Source organism: Aedes aegypti, chromosome 2 (genome assembly GCF_002204515.2).
Source record: "Aedes aegypti strain LVP_AGWG chromosome 2, AaegL5.0 Primary Assembly, whole genome shotgun sequence".
NCBI lineage: Eukaryota > Metazoa > Arthropoda > Insecta > Diptera > Culicidae > Aedes > Aedes aegypti.
In genome coordinates, this window is record NC_035108.1 from 129,533,651 (window position 1) to 129,547,992 (window position 14,342).

Here is a 14,342-nt window from a genome sequence, read left to right on the forward strand (position 1 = left end):
TCATACCAGATAGACATTTTAGACATTTGCCCCGGGCAAGCAGATGTAATAAAGAATGAAAGAAAAGTATAGGAAAACAACATTTCAGGAATCAATATTTATTGAACTCGCATGTCAGGCGCCGTTACACTGGACAAAAAAATTAGCTGATCCCATTAAAAAGTGTCGGAAAGTGCACCACGTCCAATGTATTAGTTTCTAGTTATAAACAAAATGTGGTTTGTTTAATAACACGGCGGAACACATTTTTGTCTCAAGCATCAAAATACCGTTTTGATTCATATTACGGACAGCTTCAAATTCCGGACATTCTCGTTGTATGGGAAACATTTCACACGAAATGTTTCAATTTTCGCCGTAACCGCTAAAGGGACTAGCGATTGGAAGCTCGGTACGTGGAACTGTAAATCTCTTAACTTCAATCGGGAGCACACGCATACTCGCCGACGTGCTGAAGGACCGTGGATTCGGCCGTAGCGTTGCAGGAAGTGTGTTGGAAGGGATCAATGGTGCGAACGTTTAGAGGTAACCATACCATCTACCAGAGCTGCGGCAATACACATGAGCTGGGAACAGCTTTTATAGTGATGGGTGATATGCAGAGGCGCGTGATCGGGTGGTGGCCGATCAATGAGAGAATGTGCAAGTTGAGGATCAAAGGCCGGTTCTTCAACTTCAGCATAATAACGTGTAGCCCACTCGGAGCACTGATGATGATAAAGACGCTTTTTACGCGCAGCTTGAACGCGAGTACGACAGTTGCCCAAGCCACGACGTCAAAATCATCATAGGAGATCTAAACGCTCAGGTTGGCCAGGAGGAGGAATTCAGACCGACGATTGGAAAGTTCAGCGCCCACCGGCTGACGAACGAAAACGGCCTACGACTAATTGATTTTGCCGCCTCCAAGAATATGGCCATTCGTAGCACCTACTTCCAGCACAGCCTTCCGTACCGATACACCTGGAGATCACCACAGCAGACAGAATCGCAAATCGACCACGTTTTGATTGATGGTCGGCACTTCTCTGACATTATCGACGTCAGGACCTATCGTGGCGCTAACATCGACTCTGACCACTATCTGGTGATGGTCAAACTGCGCCCAAAACTCTCCGTCGTTAACAACGTACGGTACCGACGGCCGCCCCGGTATGACCTAGAGCGGCTCAAGCAACCGGATGTCGCAGCGGCATACGCGCAGCAACTCGAGGCTGCATTACCGGAAGAGGGTGAGCTGGACGAAGCCCCTCTTGAGGACTGCTGGAGAACAGTAAAAGCAGCCATCAACGATGCAGCTGAGAGCAACATCGGGTACGTGGGACGGAGTCGACGGAACGATTGGTTCGACGAGGAGTGCCAGGAGGTTTTGAAGGAGAAGAATGCAGCGTGGGCGGTCATGCTGCAGCAAGGGACCCGGCAGAACGTGGAACGCTATAAACGGAAACGGCAACAGCAGACCCGCCTCTTTCGGGAGAAAAAACGCCGCCTGGAGGAGACGGAGTGCGAGGAGATGGAACAGCTGTGCCGGTCTCAGGAAACGCGTAGGTTCTATCAGAAGCTCAACGCATCCCGCAACGGCTTCGTGCCGCGAGCCGAGATGTGCAGGGATAAGGATGGGAGCATTCTGGCGGACGAGCGTGAGGTGATCGAAAGGTGGAAGCAGCACTTCGACGAGCATCTGAATGGTGCTGAGAGCACAGGTAATGAAGGACGGGACAACGGAGGAAATGCTTTCGTCAGTACTGCGGAAGATGGAAACCAACCAGCCCCCACTTTGAGGGAGGTTAAGGATGCCATTCACCAGCTCAAGAACAATAAAGCTGCTGGTAAGGATGGTATCGGAGCTGAACTCATAAAGATGGGTCTGGAAAGGCTGGCCATTTGTCTGCACCGGCTGATAGGCACAATCTGGGAAACAGAACAGCTACCGGAGGAGTGGAAGGAAGGGGTAATCTGCCCCATCTACTAGAAAGGCGACAAGTTAGATTGTGAGAACTTTCGATCGATCACCATTCTAAATGCGGCCTACAAAGTATTATCCCAGATCATCTTCCGTCGTCTGTCACCCGTAGTAAACGAGTTCGTGGGAAGTTATCAAGCCGGCTTCGTTGACGGCCGATCGACAACGGACCAGATCTTTACTGTACGGCAAATCCTCCAAAAATGTCGTGAATACCAGGTCCCAACGCATCACCTTTTCATCGATTTCAAGGCGGCATACGACAGTATCGACCGCGTAGAGCTATGGAAAATCATGGACGAGAACAGCTTTCCCGGGAAGCTCACGAGACTGATAAGAGCGACGATGAAAGGTGTGCCAAATTGTGTGAAGGTTTCAGGCGAACACTCCAGTTCGTTGAGATCCCACCGGGAACTACGACAATGTGATGGACTTTCGTGCCTGTTGTTCAATATTGCGCTAAAAGGTGTTATGCGGAGAGCCGGGCTTAACAGCCGGGGTACGATTTTTACGAGATCCAGTCAATTTGTTTGCTTTGCGGATGATATGGACATCGTCGGCCGAACATTTGAAAAGGTGGCAGACCTGTACACCCGCCTGAAACACGAGGCAGCAAAAGTTGGACTGGTGGTGAATGCAGCCAAGACAAAGTACATGCTAGCTGGTGGGGCCGAGCGCGACAGGGCTCGCCTAGGTAGCAGTGTTACGATAGACGGGGATACGTTCGAGGTGGTCGACGAGTTCGTCTACCTTGGATCCTCGCTGACGGCTGACAATAACGTTAGCCGTGAAATACGGAGGCGCATCATCAGTGGAAGTCGGGCCTACTATGGCCTCCAGAAGAAGCTGCGGTCAAAAAAGATTCACGCCCGCACCAAATGTACCATGTACAAAACGCTCATAAGGCCGGTAATCCTCTACGGGCATGAAACGTGGACGATGCTCGAGGAGGACCTGTAAGCACTTGGAGTCTTCGAACGTCGGGTGCTTAGGACGATCTTCGGCGGTGTGCAGGAACGGGTGTGTAGCGGCGAAGGCTGAACCACGAGCTCGCCCAACTCTACGGCGAACCCAGTATCCAGAAGGTGGCCAAAGCTGGAAGGATACGATGGGCAGGGCATGTTGCAACAATGCCGGACAGCAAATGTTATTTTTTGGTGATTACGAAAAGTATTGTATTTTGCCATATAAGAGAAACGAAGAAACGAAAAGTTTTGTATGGAGACTGCAAGCATGTTGAAAAATCAATTTAATCTAAATTTAATCGTGCAATTTCAACCAAATTATATCTGAAATGAAAGTTTAAGTCATATTTTGCATGCTTGCTGAATAAGATCACAAAAATAGTTTGGTAAATCATACATTAAATTTCATGTAAACATCATAATCAGTTTACAACTTTGGCGACCTGTAACTAAAAATTGTGACGTACAGGGACATTTTTGTTGCTCTGTGTTACCTATCAGAAAAAATCAAATAACAACAGACATGTGGAGGATTTTTTTATGCATTTTAGAGGAAGAAATCCTTGAAAAACTTGCTTGTAGAACTCTGGACAAGTTTAGGTAATTTTCCTACAGTAGTTTTTCCTACATGGTAGAAAATTTTTTGAGAAATTCCTGGACATATTCTTATAGTAAATGTTACGTGAATTCTAAGAAGTATGCTGGAATAAATCCAGAAATATATAGAGAAGCGATTGTCTGGACAAATAAACAAGATAAATTTCTGAAGGTGATGAGGAAATAGGATCACATCAGAAAACAAATGATGAATTAGGTGAAGAATCCATTAAAAATGTGTTGAATGAAATTCCCAAATGGAATTCTTCTTCTTATTCTTGGCATAGACATCCTCACGGAAACAAAATTACAGATGTATTTTGTCAAAGAGGTCAAAAATGAATGCCTTAAGACATTTCTTGGATAAAGGAATTCTTGAAGGTGATGAACTTAGACATAGACGAATACTCGAAAAAGTCTCTAAAATAGATTTTAATGCTTTAATGATTGTGATTTGAGATAGACTAATGACCGCTTTAGCAACGAAAGAACTTGTGGTTTATTTTGCAGTAGTTCTGTAGAAACAGTGAGGCTGAAGACTCCTGAAACTTTGAAGAGTAGATTTTCAAAAAAAAAAATCCCTGGTATAACTTTTAATCAAATTCGAGTTTGATTGCAAATAACCCAATTATATTAGTCATTTTCTTCTATTCGGGTAGCATTTCTTTCAAGAGAATAACTACTTCTCCTAGGTTTTCCCCACAAATTGATACCGGAATTTCAGTAGAAATTTCCCTGCATTGCATTTAGATTTTTTCTAATAAATCCATAAATATCTAACACCGAATTGAATTGAAGCGTTGAACTGAATTTTCATCACATTTTTTCTGGAATGGTTACCATAACACTGACCCTTAAACAAAAAAAGTCGTAAAACTCAACAGGGCACCCCCTAGAGCCTTAGGGTAAGAAAAAAGCTGTCTCCAAATTCCAACTCAATTGGTTGCTCCGTATGATGTACTTCAGAGAGTTAAAACACTAACTTTATCAATTTTAATCATGATACAACCTTCTACAATATTGTTCACTATTATATCAAGTAGTGTTTTTGACTTTCTGGGTCTAATTGAACGTGCTTAACAATTTTCCTGAACCAAACAGTACCAAAGCCGGGCCAGTCTAGTTACTATGTAATCCCCGAAGTATTCTGTAAAAAATCCTATAAACATTAAGTTCCGTATACAGGTCGGACTCGATTATCCGGAGACTCGATTATCCGGGGACTCGATTATCCGGGATTCGATTAACCGGAATTTTAGACTCGATTATCCGGAATTAGTATTTCGATGTTTTTGTTTTTCAATTTTTATGCATAAATCTGAGATAATTTGGTATTGTAATAAACAATATGGATGGTTTTGCAGTTTTGAACCTATTTAAGAAAAGGGGGGTTTGAAAAAGTGTTTTTTGTGTATGCTGGTCAAAAAAAAAATCTTGTAAAGACCCCTACTGTTCCTAGAAATAATTTCTGGTTACGCCGCCGCAACAGTTAAATAAAACAACAAAAAAGAGAATATTTAAGTTCTTTAATCGAAGATTTCATTTTTTTCTTAGTGATTCGATTAACCGGAGGATTCGATTTTCCGGAGTGAAAAAAAATCGATACTCCGGATAATCGAGTCCGACCTGTATCTGCTTTTTTCAATTATTCCATTTTTTTTAGTATTTTTATATTACAAAATCAGTTGGATTGCCTTTTTTTAGAATTCGTCTACAGGTTTTACACAACTGACGTAACTTTTAGCTCGAAGGTCTTTAGGTTTTTTAGTGAGGTGAATATCGTTATGATATGATGTCAAATTTGATAATTGTTTTTATGTTTGAATGGGTTAAAAATATATGAAAATTTGGCTATTTTAGCCTGAATTCGTGTCACTGCTATAGATAACATCCCTATTATTGACGATGTGCGATAGAACTGTACAAATTCCTCGTTTTTCTATTATAAACTAGATAATATTCTTAAGGTTTTCATTTTACCACCCCTTCCCCTACTCGCCAGTAATTAGTACGATAATAATTTCATCAGTTCCCATGATTGTGAGAAAGTACGCCGTTCATTGATTTAGTTCAATCTGACTGAACAAGTTATATGGCAATAACAATCAATTACTACTATTACAGTTGAACCAAGTTCAAATCTTTAAGATCTTTGAAATCTCTAGATCGATATAATCCTTCGACATCATTTCGTAAGACTCTTTCAGATTTAATCATTTCAATTTCGGTCTCTACTACAGTATGACAAATAATGTTTTCTGGCTCATAGGATCGAAGTCTACCAATATACAAATAAACTTTCAGTCAGAGTAGACCATCTAGAATTCTTGAGCACTGGCTAAAGTAGATCTGCCCAACCTTTTTGAACCGTGGACTAAATCGCAGAAACAATTTTGTGTGGCAAGCCTAAATGCACAAAGATTGGCATGGAATCAGAAAAAAGTCAGTAAATGAAGCAAATTTCTTTAGCAGAAATCAAAAAAAAATTGCTGCTAAGCATTTTGTAGGAAATCCCGAAAAAATCTTGACCTGGCTATTTTTAAGAATTTCCCCCAGAATTTCGGCATTTGTGAGAATGATTCCCGGTATTTTATACGAAACATACTCAGAATTCTGCCAGAACCCGGCCTAGTATTATTCGTAGCCCTATATTGGACCTTGTAAGGAATTTGTGAAAATCCTGATCATTTTTTGTGAAAATCTTGGTCAGAATAAAGAGAAAATTCCAGGATTTATTTAATAATTGTGCCTAGAATTCCTCCAGAATCTCGCTCAATATCCATTTCAGAATCCTTATCTTTGAAAATGCTGTTTTTCATAAGTATTCTACCCATTCATTTTTTCCCACAACTTTGATTGACTATATCCAACAAACATATTTGTTGAATTAGATTTGAATAAATCACACTCAAGCTTTTATAACAAACGCAAACAATGACGCAAATGTTCTAATTTTTTCGAAATCAGTTCAAAAAAATAATTGTTTTTCATAAGTACATTGCTGTTTTATCAAAAGTTTTACTATTGTTAAAATAAGTTGACTTTTGGATCAATCTGATGAGAATATAATCATATTCTAGTAACTATTACACATGGTTCGGTTTGCCTCAAGTTTGTCCAACATCAATGGAGTTCTGAAGGTACCATGGAAAAGAAGGCATTAAGAAAATTACGTATTGAAATCGAAATTCTGGCTAGAAATCTATGGAATCCTGTTGAAGATTCTGAAAGAACCCTGTTGAAGATTCTGTGAGAATTCCGTTAAAGATTCTATGAGAATCCTGGCCGTGTTATCATTGAAAGTCGTTTCCAGAATTCTTTGGGAATCCTGTTCATGATTTAATTTAAACCTGTCTATTTTTTATTACATTTTACATATTATTACATAGAATTTAGAATCAGAAACTGACAAAATCTATTTCCAGGATTATGTGGATTCCTATGCCTGTTTCAGTGAAACTGTATCGTTTGACCACTTTGTGTTACCGCATTTGAAGCCAATTTAGATCAGATTTGCACGCAACATTAAACGGAGTACCATCAGAGCACCATATTCCGCTCATTTAGGGGAAGTTATGTGTTCAAAAGATTATTACAAAATAATTCTTGTGTCTATCAATTCTATTTTTGTGTCTCAATGTAGCTCCAAGTATAGGTAAGCAGCGGCAAAATAAAAATAAATTTGAAAAACTTTTATGACAACATATTTAAATGCATTTCTTACTGCATCTAAGTTTTCCTATTTCCACTCACGGTAAACAGATTTCGTGACGAACTTATTAAAAAATGCATTATTTCGAATTTCATTATTTAAGCTGATGTTTTTTATGGTCAAACTATAGCTACTACTGCAATAAAGAGGGCTGTATACAAAAATCTACATTTCTTTAAAATTTTGTTTATTATTTTTGCATGAGCGGTTATTGGAACACATAAAAATACCTAGTGATCCAATTACCGCTCACGAGGTCATTATAAATAATTATTTTATCAAATGAAAATAATGTCAGACGACTTCATTTGAAAGTTGTTATTTCTGCTTAAAAATATCCGTGCGAAAAATGTTAGTTTTTGACACGAAAAATCAATTTTCACACTAGTGGGCGGCAATAGGGGCATGAGCGGATACTGGTGCACTGAAAGTAATCCAATTCCTTATTAAGACCATTGCATTCGAGGTATATCATTATTTTAGATCTCTTTTTGCTTTGCTGCATTCGTCTTCGCTTCTTCCCTCCGAGTAAATAAAAAAAAAACAATTGAATTACACTTACAATCATATCACATTTTATTGTAAAAATATCACATCGATGTGTACACCCTTACAAAATATGCAAAGTCATAGGCCAGTGGTTACACAGTAACACTTACTAGGCGGTGCGCACTAACACTCCCGAAGAAGTGAAGTTGCAATCCAGCTGCAACGTGGAATAGATTCATTCAAAACTAATAGAAATCGTTTAACCATTATTGTACATCCTTGTACAGCTGGATAAAATCGGCGAAGCTGTTCATGTAAAAGTCGGGCAGCTGTGCAGGCACCTTTTGCGCCCGGACCATGTCCAGGGTGGTGCCTCCGCTGAGCATCAGGAGCTTCTGGAACCCGCATAACGATGCGAAGCCCATGTCCTGCGGCAGCATGTCACCGATGAACAGCACTCGCTTGGGTCGCTTTACGTTGAACTGTTCCAGAACAAAGTCGGCCAAAGCTTGACCCGGTTTGCCGAGAATCAACGCTTCACGGCCAGTGGCCCGTTCCAGGATGTCGATGAAGTAGCCCGGTCCGATCACGTCCATTCGATCGCCCAGGGGAACGATATAGTCGGTGGCACCCGCAATCAGGATGCAGTCCGGATTCCGTTCCAGATAGCACTTGACTTTCATCAAATGCGCCAGCGAGATGTTCACGTCAATATCCAAAACGACCGCACCAACCCGGGGGCTGTCCGATTCCGTGAAGAAATCCGTGAACACGCGAACCGAATCGGCCGCTCTTTCGTCAGCGAAACGATCGTCAGGCTGTTGAAGGGAAAAGGCAACATGGTTAGATCACGGTGGTTTAACACACAAGCAAAGCTACATACCCCATCTAGGACCGTGTACTGCTCGTTTCGGAGATAGTCTTTGAACACCTCGGTAGCAACGCAATAGACCGCATCCGTCATGTTGATCGCTTTCAGATAACGTACTGTGGTCAGAGCCGGATGGACAATGTCCAGCTCATGTGATGGAATCCCCAACTTGAGGAATTTCTGCTTGTACTCCTCCATGGTGCGCATTCCATTGTTGGAGATGAAGGCGAGCTTCTTGCCCTTCTTCTTAAGCAGCGGTAGGGCTTTGTCAACGCCGGGAATGGGGCCGATAAAGTCCCACACAACACCATCACAGTCCGACATGATGGTGTCGAACGAATCTAAAAACTGTCGTTTCTCCTCCTTGGACAAATCCAGAACGTGACGAATTGGAGTCATCTGGTTCGTGATGGCAGGCATTTTGATTTTGGACACTTATTAACACACTTATTTAAAACAACTATTGAATACACTTAGTTTTCTGTCACTTTGTCACTTGAATATAAAACTTAACTTTCTTCTCTGGATAGTAGTTCAATTTTGAAGCGGTGAGTGACCTCAAGGCCCTATTTATAGTCGAGAGAGATAAAGGAGATCTGCATGGTTAGCCCATGTTGCGGATAGGAAAGCGACAGATGTGATTGTTTCTACCGAGAAGAGCATTGTTTCGAATAACAGTATCTCACTGATAAGCTATCTTATTCTTTCGATCGGTTTTCGTGGCAATATCGTTCATATGCGGAAATATGTGGACACTGAATTGAGTGAAATGTTAATACCTGATAAAATTCTGATAAAAATATTGATGAAAAAAATCATAAGTTTGTATCAATATTGTTTGTAATCTAATGACTCTAAATTTGCTACACAAGATTGATCATACACAGCCATTGAGTTTTAAGTCACTCAAATTGGCTAACAGGATTGCAATTATGAATTGTAAATTATGCTCATAAAATTTCAATTCTGCTACAAAATGTTATGCTACTGAACATGACTTTAAAACTGAATGTTAAAACTAGTGGCAACTATTAGAAAGGATTGCTATTCACGCTATATGGTGATATCGAAATCATTTCCATTATTTACTGAGTACCATGAATCATCTGTTTAGCTCACTTGCACAAACTGCCCAAATGGGTTCTTGATCATTATCTGAGTTGATGATTACGGGTTTGTGAGTTATCGTTCAATTGAAAACGATGATGATAATGATATTCTATAAGAGGCAACGTATCGATCGATCGCATACATCGATCATAATTGTATTTGAATTGTAGTTGAGAAGTGAGCGAATAACCGTCTGTGAGCGAATTGATGCCAATATGCTTCAATACTGAATAAATGAGGACAATCAATTTAACCCTCTCTTTTCCATGGTGGTTCCAGAGCTCCATTCGTTTTCGACAAACTTGAGAACCAGATGAATGCTATGCAATACATAGTTACTACAATATTCTATACTCAGCAGATTAATCCAAAAGTAAACTAAGAGTTTCAATAGTAAAACTATTGATAAACAATCAAACAAAAAAATAAACCGATTTCGAAAAGTGTAGACCAGGGCTGCCCAACGTACGGCCCGCGGGCCGCATCCGGCCCGCGACTCCATTTTTTGCGGCCCGCGGAGGGTTCGAAGATTCTTCTTATATTTTGCCCGCTGAATATTCTACCAACCCAAAGTTACCATACCAAGACTATTAAATTTTCAATTTAGTTTCAATATCATATTCTAGCTTAGTAATTATTTAAATTGTTTTGTTTTTTAACCTTCTTAGATATCGAATTGTATGGATGATTCAAATTCAAAATCTCGAATTCGGAGTGTTTCAACAATATTTCTACCATGACTTCCATCTACAGTGAAACCTCCATGAGTCGATATTGAAGGGACCATCGACTCATGGAAATATCGAGTCATGGAACAGCAATCCTTTGCAAACCTGCTTATAGGGATGATGGTCCCTAACCATGTAATTTTGTTTTTAGTATGTATAGTAATAGTAACCATGAAATTTTGTTTTTAGTATGGTTCCATGAGTCGATATCGAGTCATGGAACATCGACTCATGGAGGTATCACTGTACATTCATTCATTGATTCGACATTTATCCTTGATAGGATTATAGAAAAGGCGGGCATTTTACAAAATCTTGAACAGGATTTTTTAAGAATTCTGGACACGACTTTCGTGGATAAAACTGAGTTTGCTGTTTCGCTCGAGAAAAATAAAGCAATTCCTTGAGTGGATGGGTAAAAAAAAATAATTCAGAGAGCCCCATTTGACATGACATTTTATCTCAACTGAGTACTGCGATTAAAGAAATGTGATTTTCTTTACCACTTCCTACCAGGATTTTCGTAAAAGCGTGATCAGAGTTTATCATTCCGGTTCATGCTAAGAATTTTAAGTCGGATACTGACAAAATTCGGAGTACGTTTGAAAAAAATTCTAGTATCATTCTAGGATAGATTCTATTCTAAATATTTTGGACTATATTATCATATAATTTTGTAAGGGATTTTCACAATGTCCAGCAGAATGCTTAATTGCTGTTAAGCTTTTCTTTTTTCGATTTCTTCAAATGAAATTGACTCCATTCACTGATTTTTGTCAGGTTTTTTGAACTTCATTTACAGGCTTTTGCCAGACTTTATGGAAATATTTGTGCGTTTAAAAATGTGGCCCGCGACACAAAATTATTTCTGCGATTTGGCCCGCGGTTCAAAAAGGTTGGGCAGGCCTGGTGTAGACCATTTGCAACATTATTTGCTCAAGCACTTCAAGAAATTGTCAATCAAAGTCGTGGGAAAAAGAGGGTTAATAGCTCTTATCAAGGAAGATGTTTTGTATGTGCGTGGATCCAGGATATTCATTTATCAACAACGTGACTTTTCCCGGAGCGCACAAAACGTTACAAGAAATTACTAGCCATCACATCACAGACGATATCTAAGCGCTCAGTGTTAGATATAGGGGAAAGATAGTAATTATGCCCCTATAGGGTTTCAATAAAAAAAATAAAAAAATCAATCCATTCGCATTGTGGCTCACAAAAACGCTGGAAGTTTTCTGGTTTATTTAAGGGTAAGCGGGCAGCTACAGTATTGGACAAAACATTTGCAACTTTTTCGATTTTCCATACAAAATGACCAACTTTGGTAAGCTAAATCTCAGTTATTTATAGACCGATTTGAATGAAATTTTGGCAGAACATCAGACATAACTTGAATTTTAACATATATTTTTGAGTAATTTTTCCAATCACAAGTTCAAAAGCAGTAACGGTTTGACTAAAGTCAATTTTTTGACGATTTTTTATAAATGACACAACTAAACATATTGAAGGAATAGCTTCATGGTATCTTCAGCAAAGTTGTAGATTTTAACAAGGTGAACAAGTTTGCTGAAGACAGTTTTTGTGTAGGGCTATCAGATTTTGAGATAAATAGTTTTGAATTTTTCGTCGAAAATTTCACTTTAGATAAACCGTTATAATTTATAAACCCGTGATTGGAAAAATCACTCAAAAATATATGTTAAAATTCAAGTTATATCTGTGAAAATTTCATTCAAATCGAACGATATATAACTGAGATCTAGCTTACCAAAGATGGTCATTTTGTATGGAAAATCGAAAAAGTTGCAAATGTTTTGTCCAATACTGTATACTATAGGGGGAGATCCCCCAGTACCGGACACTTAAGCCATTAAATTCATAATTCGAAAAATATTGGTTTTATGTGTATCTGTTACTCATTTATGATAAATATTATTCTTTTTATAGTGTACAAAAATAAATTTGAATATATAAAAATGAATTTTGACATTGCATTTTGATGATGTATTTTAGTACCAAATTGATCGATCTTGAAAGGTGGCACCCATTACCGGACACAATCTGGAATGGCTCGAATTCTGAAAATTTGAACATCATTGAATGTTTTTACAATAGGAATAGTATATAATTGCTAATTCAAAGCATTTACAACATTTACAAGAACAATTTGAGTTATTCTTATTTTGCAAGATGTCCATCAAAAACCTCATTCATATATGATGAAAAATAGCACATTTTACGATGTTGTTCTGAATGTTCATTCTTCTTAATTTTATTGCATGTTTGATACCATGATCGACGGAATCCATGAAAAATGAATGTATTTTGAAACACTGGTGCAATAATTACAAAGATATCACATAACAAATCAAGCTGTCCGAAACTGGGGGACATTAGGTGCTTAACCAAGATTGTAATTTGTCCACATTTAGTTCAATTATGGTACAAAATAAATTCATACTATCAAATGAGGATTATGTTTGATCATGTTTGCGTGATCCAAAGTATTTTATCATATTCAAAATAATTACTAAAAAGGCTCATAATTATGGCGATACGTCATTTTTTTTAAGGTTTCCAAACTTTTCTACTTTTTACAAAAAGCATGCATATTTCAAGGATGTGTTATTCTACGCAAACATTAGTCTCCTCAATAGCTTTCTTTTCTACTAATACACCATCTTGATTGGACCATGATTTCTCAATTTTTCGACTTTGTCCGGTATTGGGTGCTGTCCGGTACTGGGGGATCTCCCCCTACACAAGGCCGGATTTACAAATTTTGGGGGCCCGGGGCTATTGTCTTGTGGGGGCCCTACTCCCATAAATACATTATGATACCTTAAGTAAGCTATTTTATATATTGTTTTATAAGGTTTTCATTATTAGGGTACCCTGTTTTTTACATTTCTGATTCGTTAAAAACTGAGCCAGAATCCAAAGTTTCACAATTTTTCGTGCCCTGGAACTATTTTTAAAACACGTTTGAATTTAGTATGGAAATCGCGTTTGAATCACCCCTCGGCAAATTTTACTTCGGGACGAGCTGTCATTATGTAAATTGAAACGTAATTCAGTCGACGGAATGAAATCTTTTTTAATCATTTACTATATGAAAATTAAGAAATTAAAGTGCAGTAAAATCAATTACAATGTTACAATTAGAAAAAATGTGTTCTTTCGATCAAGCTATAAAAAACTGTGAATTTTTCATCACTAAACAACCCAATTCCTTCATAAACGTAAACCAATTTTAAATCAAAATTGATGTAATGAAGTTAATGTTATACATCTTTGTAGATTTTTATGTTTACAGGTTAAAATCAATGTTGTTAGGGCATGTTCGTCAACAACAAAATTCATTTGATGATTCCTTTCTTATTGGTACCTTAATTCAATTTGCTTATTCTATTCATGTGTTAATATACAAGTTATTGAATACCATCAGTGCACCAGATTCCGCTCATCTAAGGAAAGTTATGTGTTCAAATGTTTTTTATAAAATAACTATTGTGTCGATCAATACTATTTTTATGTCGTAATGTAGCTCCAATTATAGGTAATCAGCGGCAAAATAAAAATGAAATGAATGCATTTGTTACTGGATCTAAGTGTTCCTATTTCCGCTCACGGTAAACAGATTTCGTGACGAATTTACTAAAAAAAAGGATTGTTTCGAATTTCGTTATTTATCCTGATTTTTTTATGGTCAAACCATAACTACTACTGCAATAAAGATGGTTGTATACTTATTATTATTATTATTTATTAGCGACACTTTACCATTCGTTTGGCATTCGTGTCGGTAGTTGTATACTGAAATCGACATTTCTTTAAAATTTTGTTTAATTTTTTGCATGAGCGGTTATTGGAACACACAAAAATACCTAGTGGTCCAATAACC

The 14,342-nt window shown here is 38.3% G+C and overlaps 1 protein-coding gene across 1 annotated transcript; it reads right to left on the reverse strand.

The window, feature by feature from the left end:
* Positions 1–7,789: 7,789 nt before the first annotated feature.
* On the reverse strand, positions 7,790–9,150 carry LOC5568749 (phosphoglycolate phosphatase 1B, chloroplastic). The gene is made up of 2 exons (XM_001658076.2): positions 8,610–9,150; positions 7,790–8,544 (listed from the first exon to the last, which is right to left on the reverse strand). Exons 1-2 carry the CDS (start codon positions 9,015–9,017, stop codon positions 7,993–7,995), a joined length of 960 nt encoding a protein of 319 aa, XP_001658126.1. The 5' UTR covers positions 9,018–9,150; the 3' UTR covers positions 7,790–7,992.
* Positions 9,151–14,342: the final 5,192 nt, after the last annotated feature.

Coding starts and splice junctions, on each gene's coding strand:
- LOC5568749 (XM_001658076.2), bottom strand. CDS start 9,017: ATGCCTGCCATCACGAACCAGATGACTCCAATTCGTCACGTTCTGGAT. Junction 8,545..8,609: donor AGTACACGGTCCTAGATGGG/GTATGTAGCTTT, acceptor TCCCTTCAACAG/CCTGACGATCGTTTCGCTGA.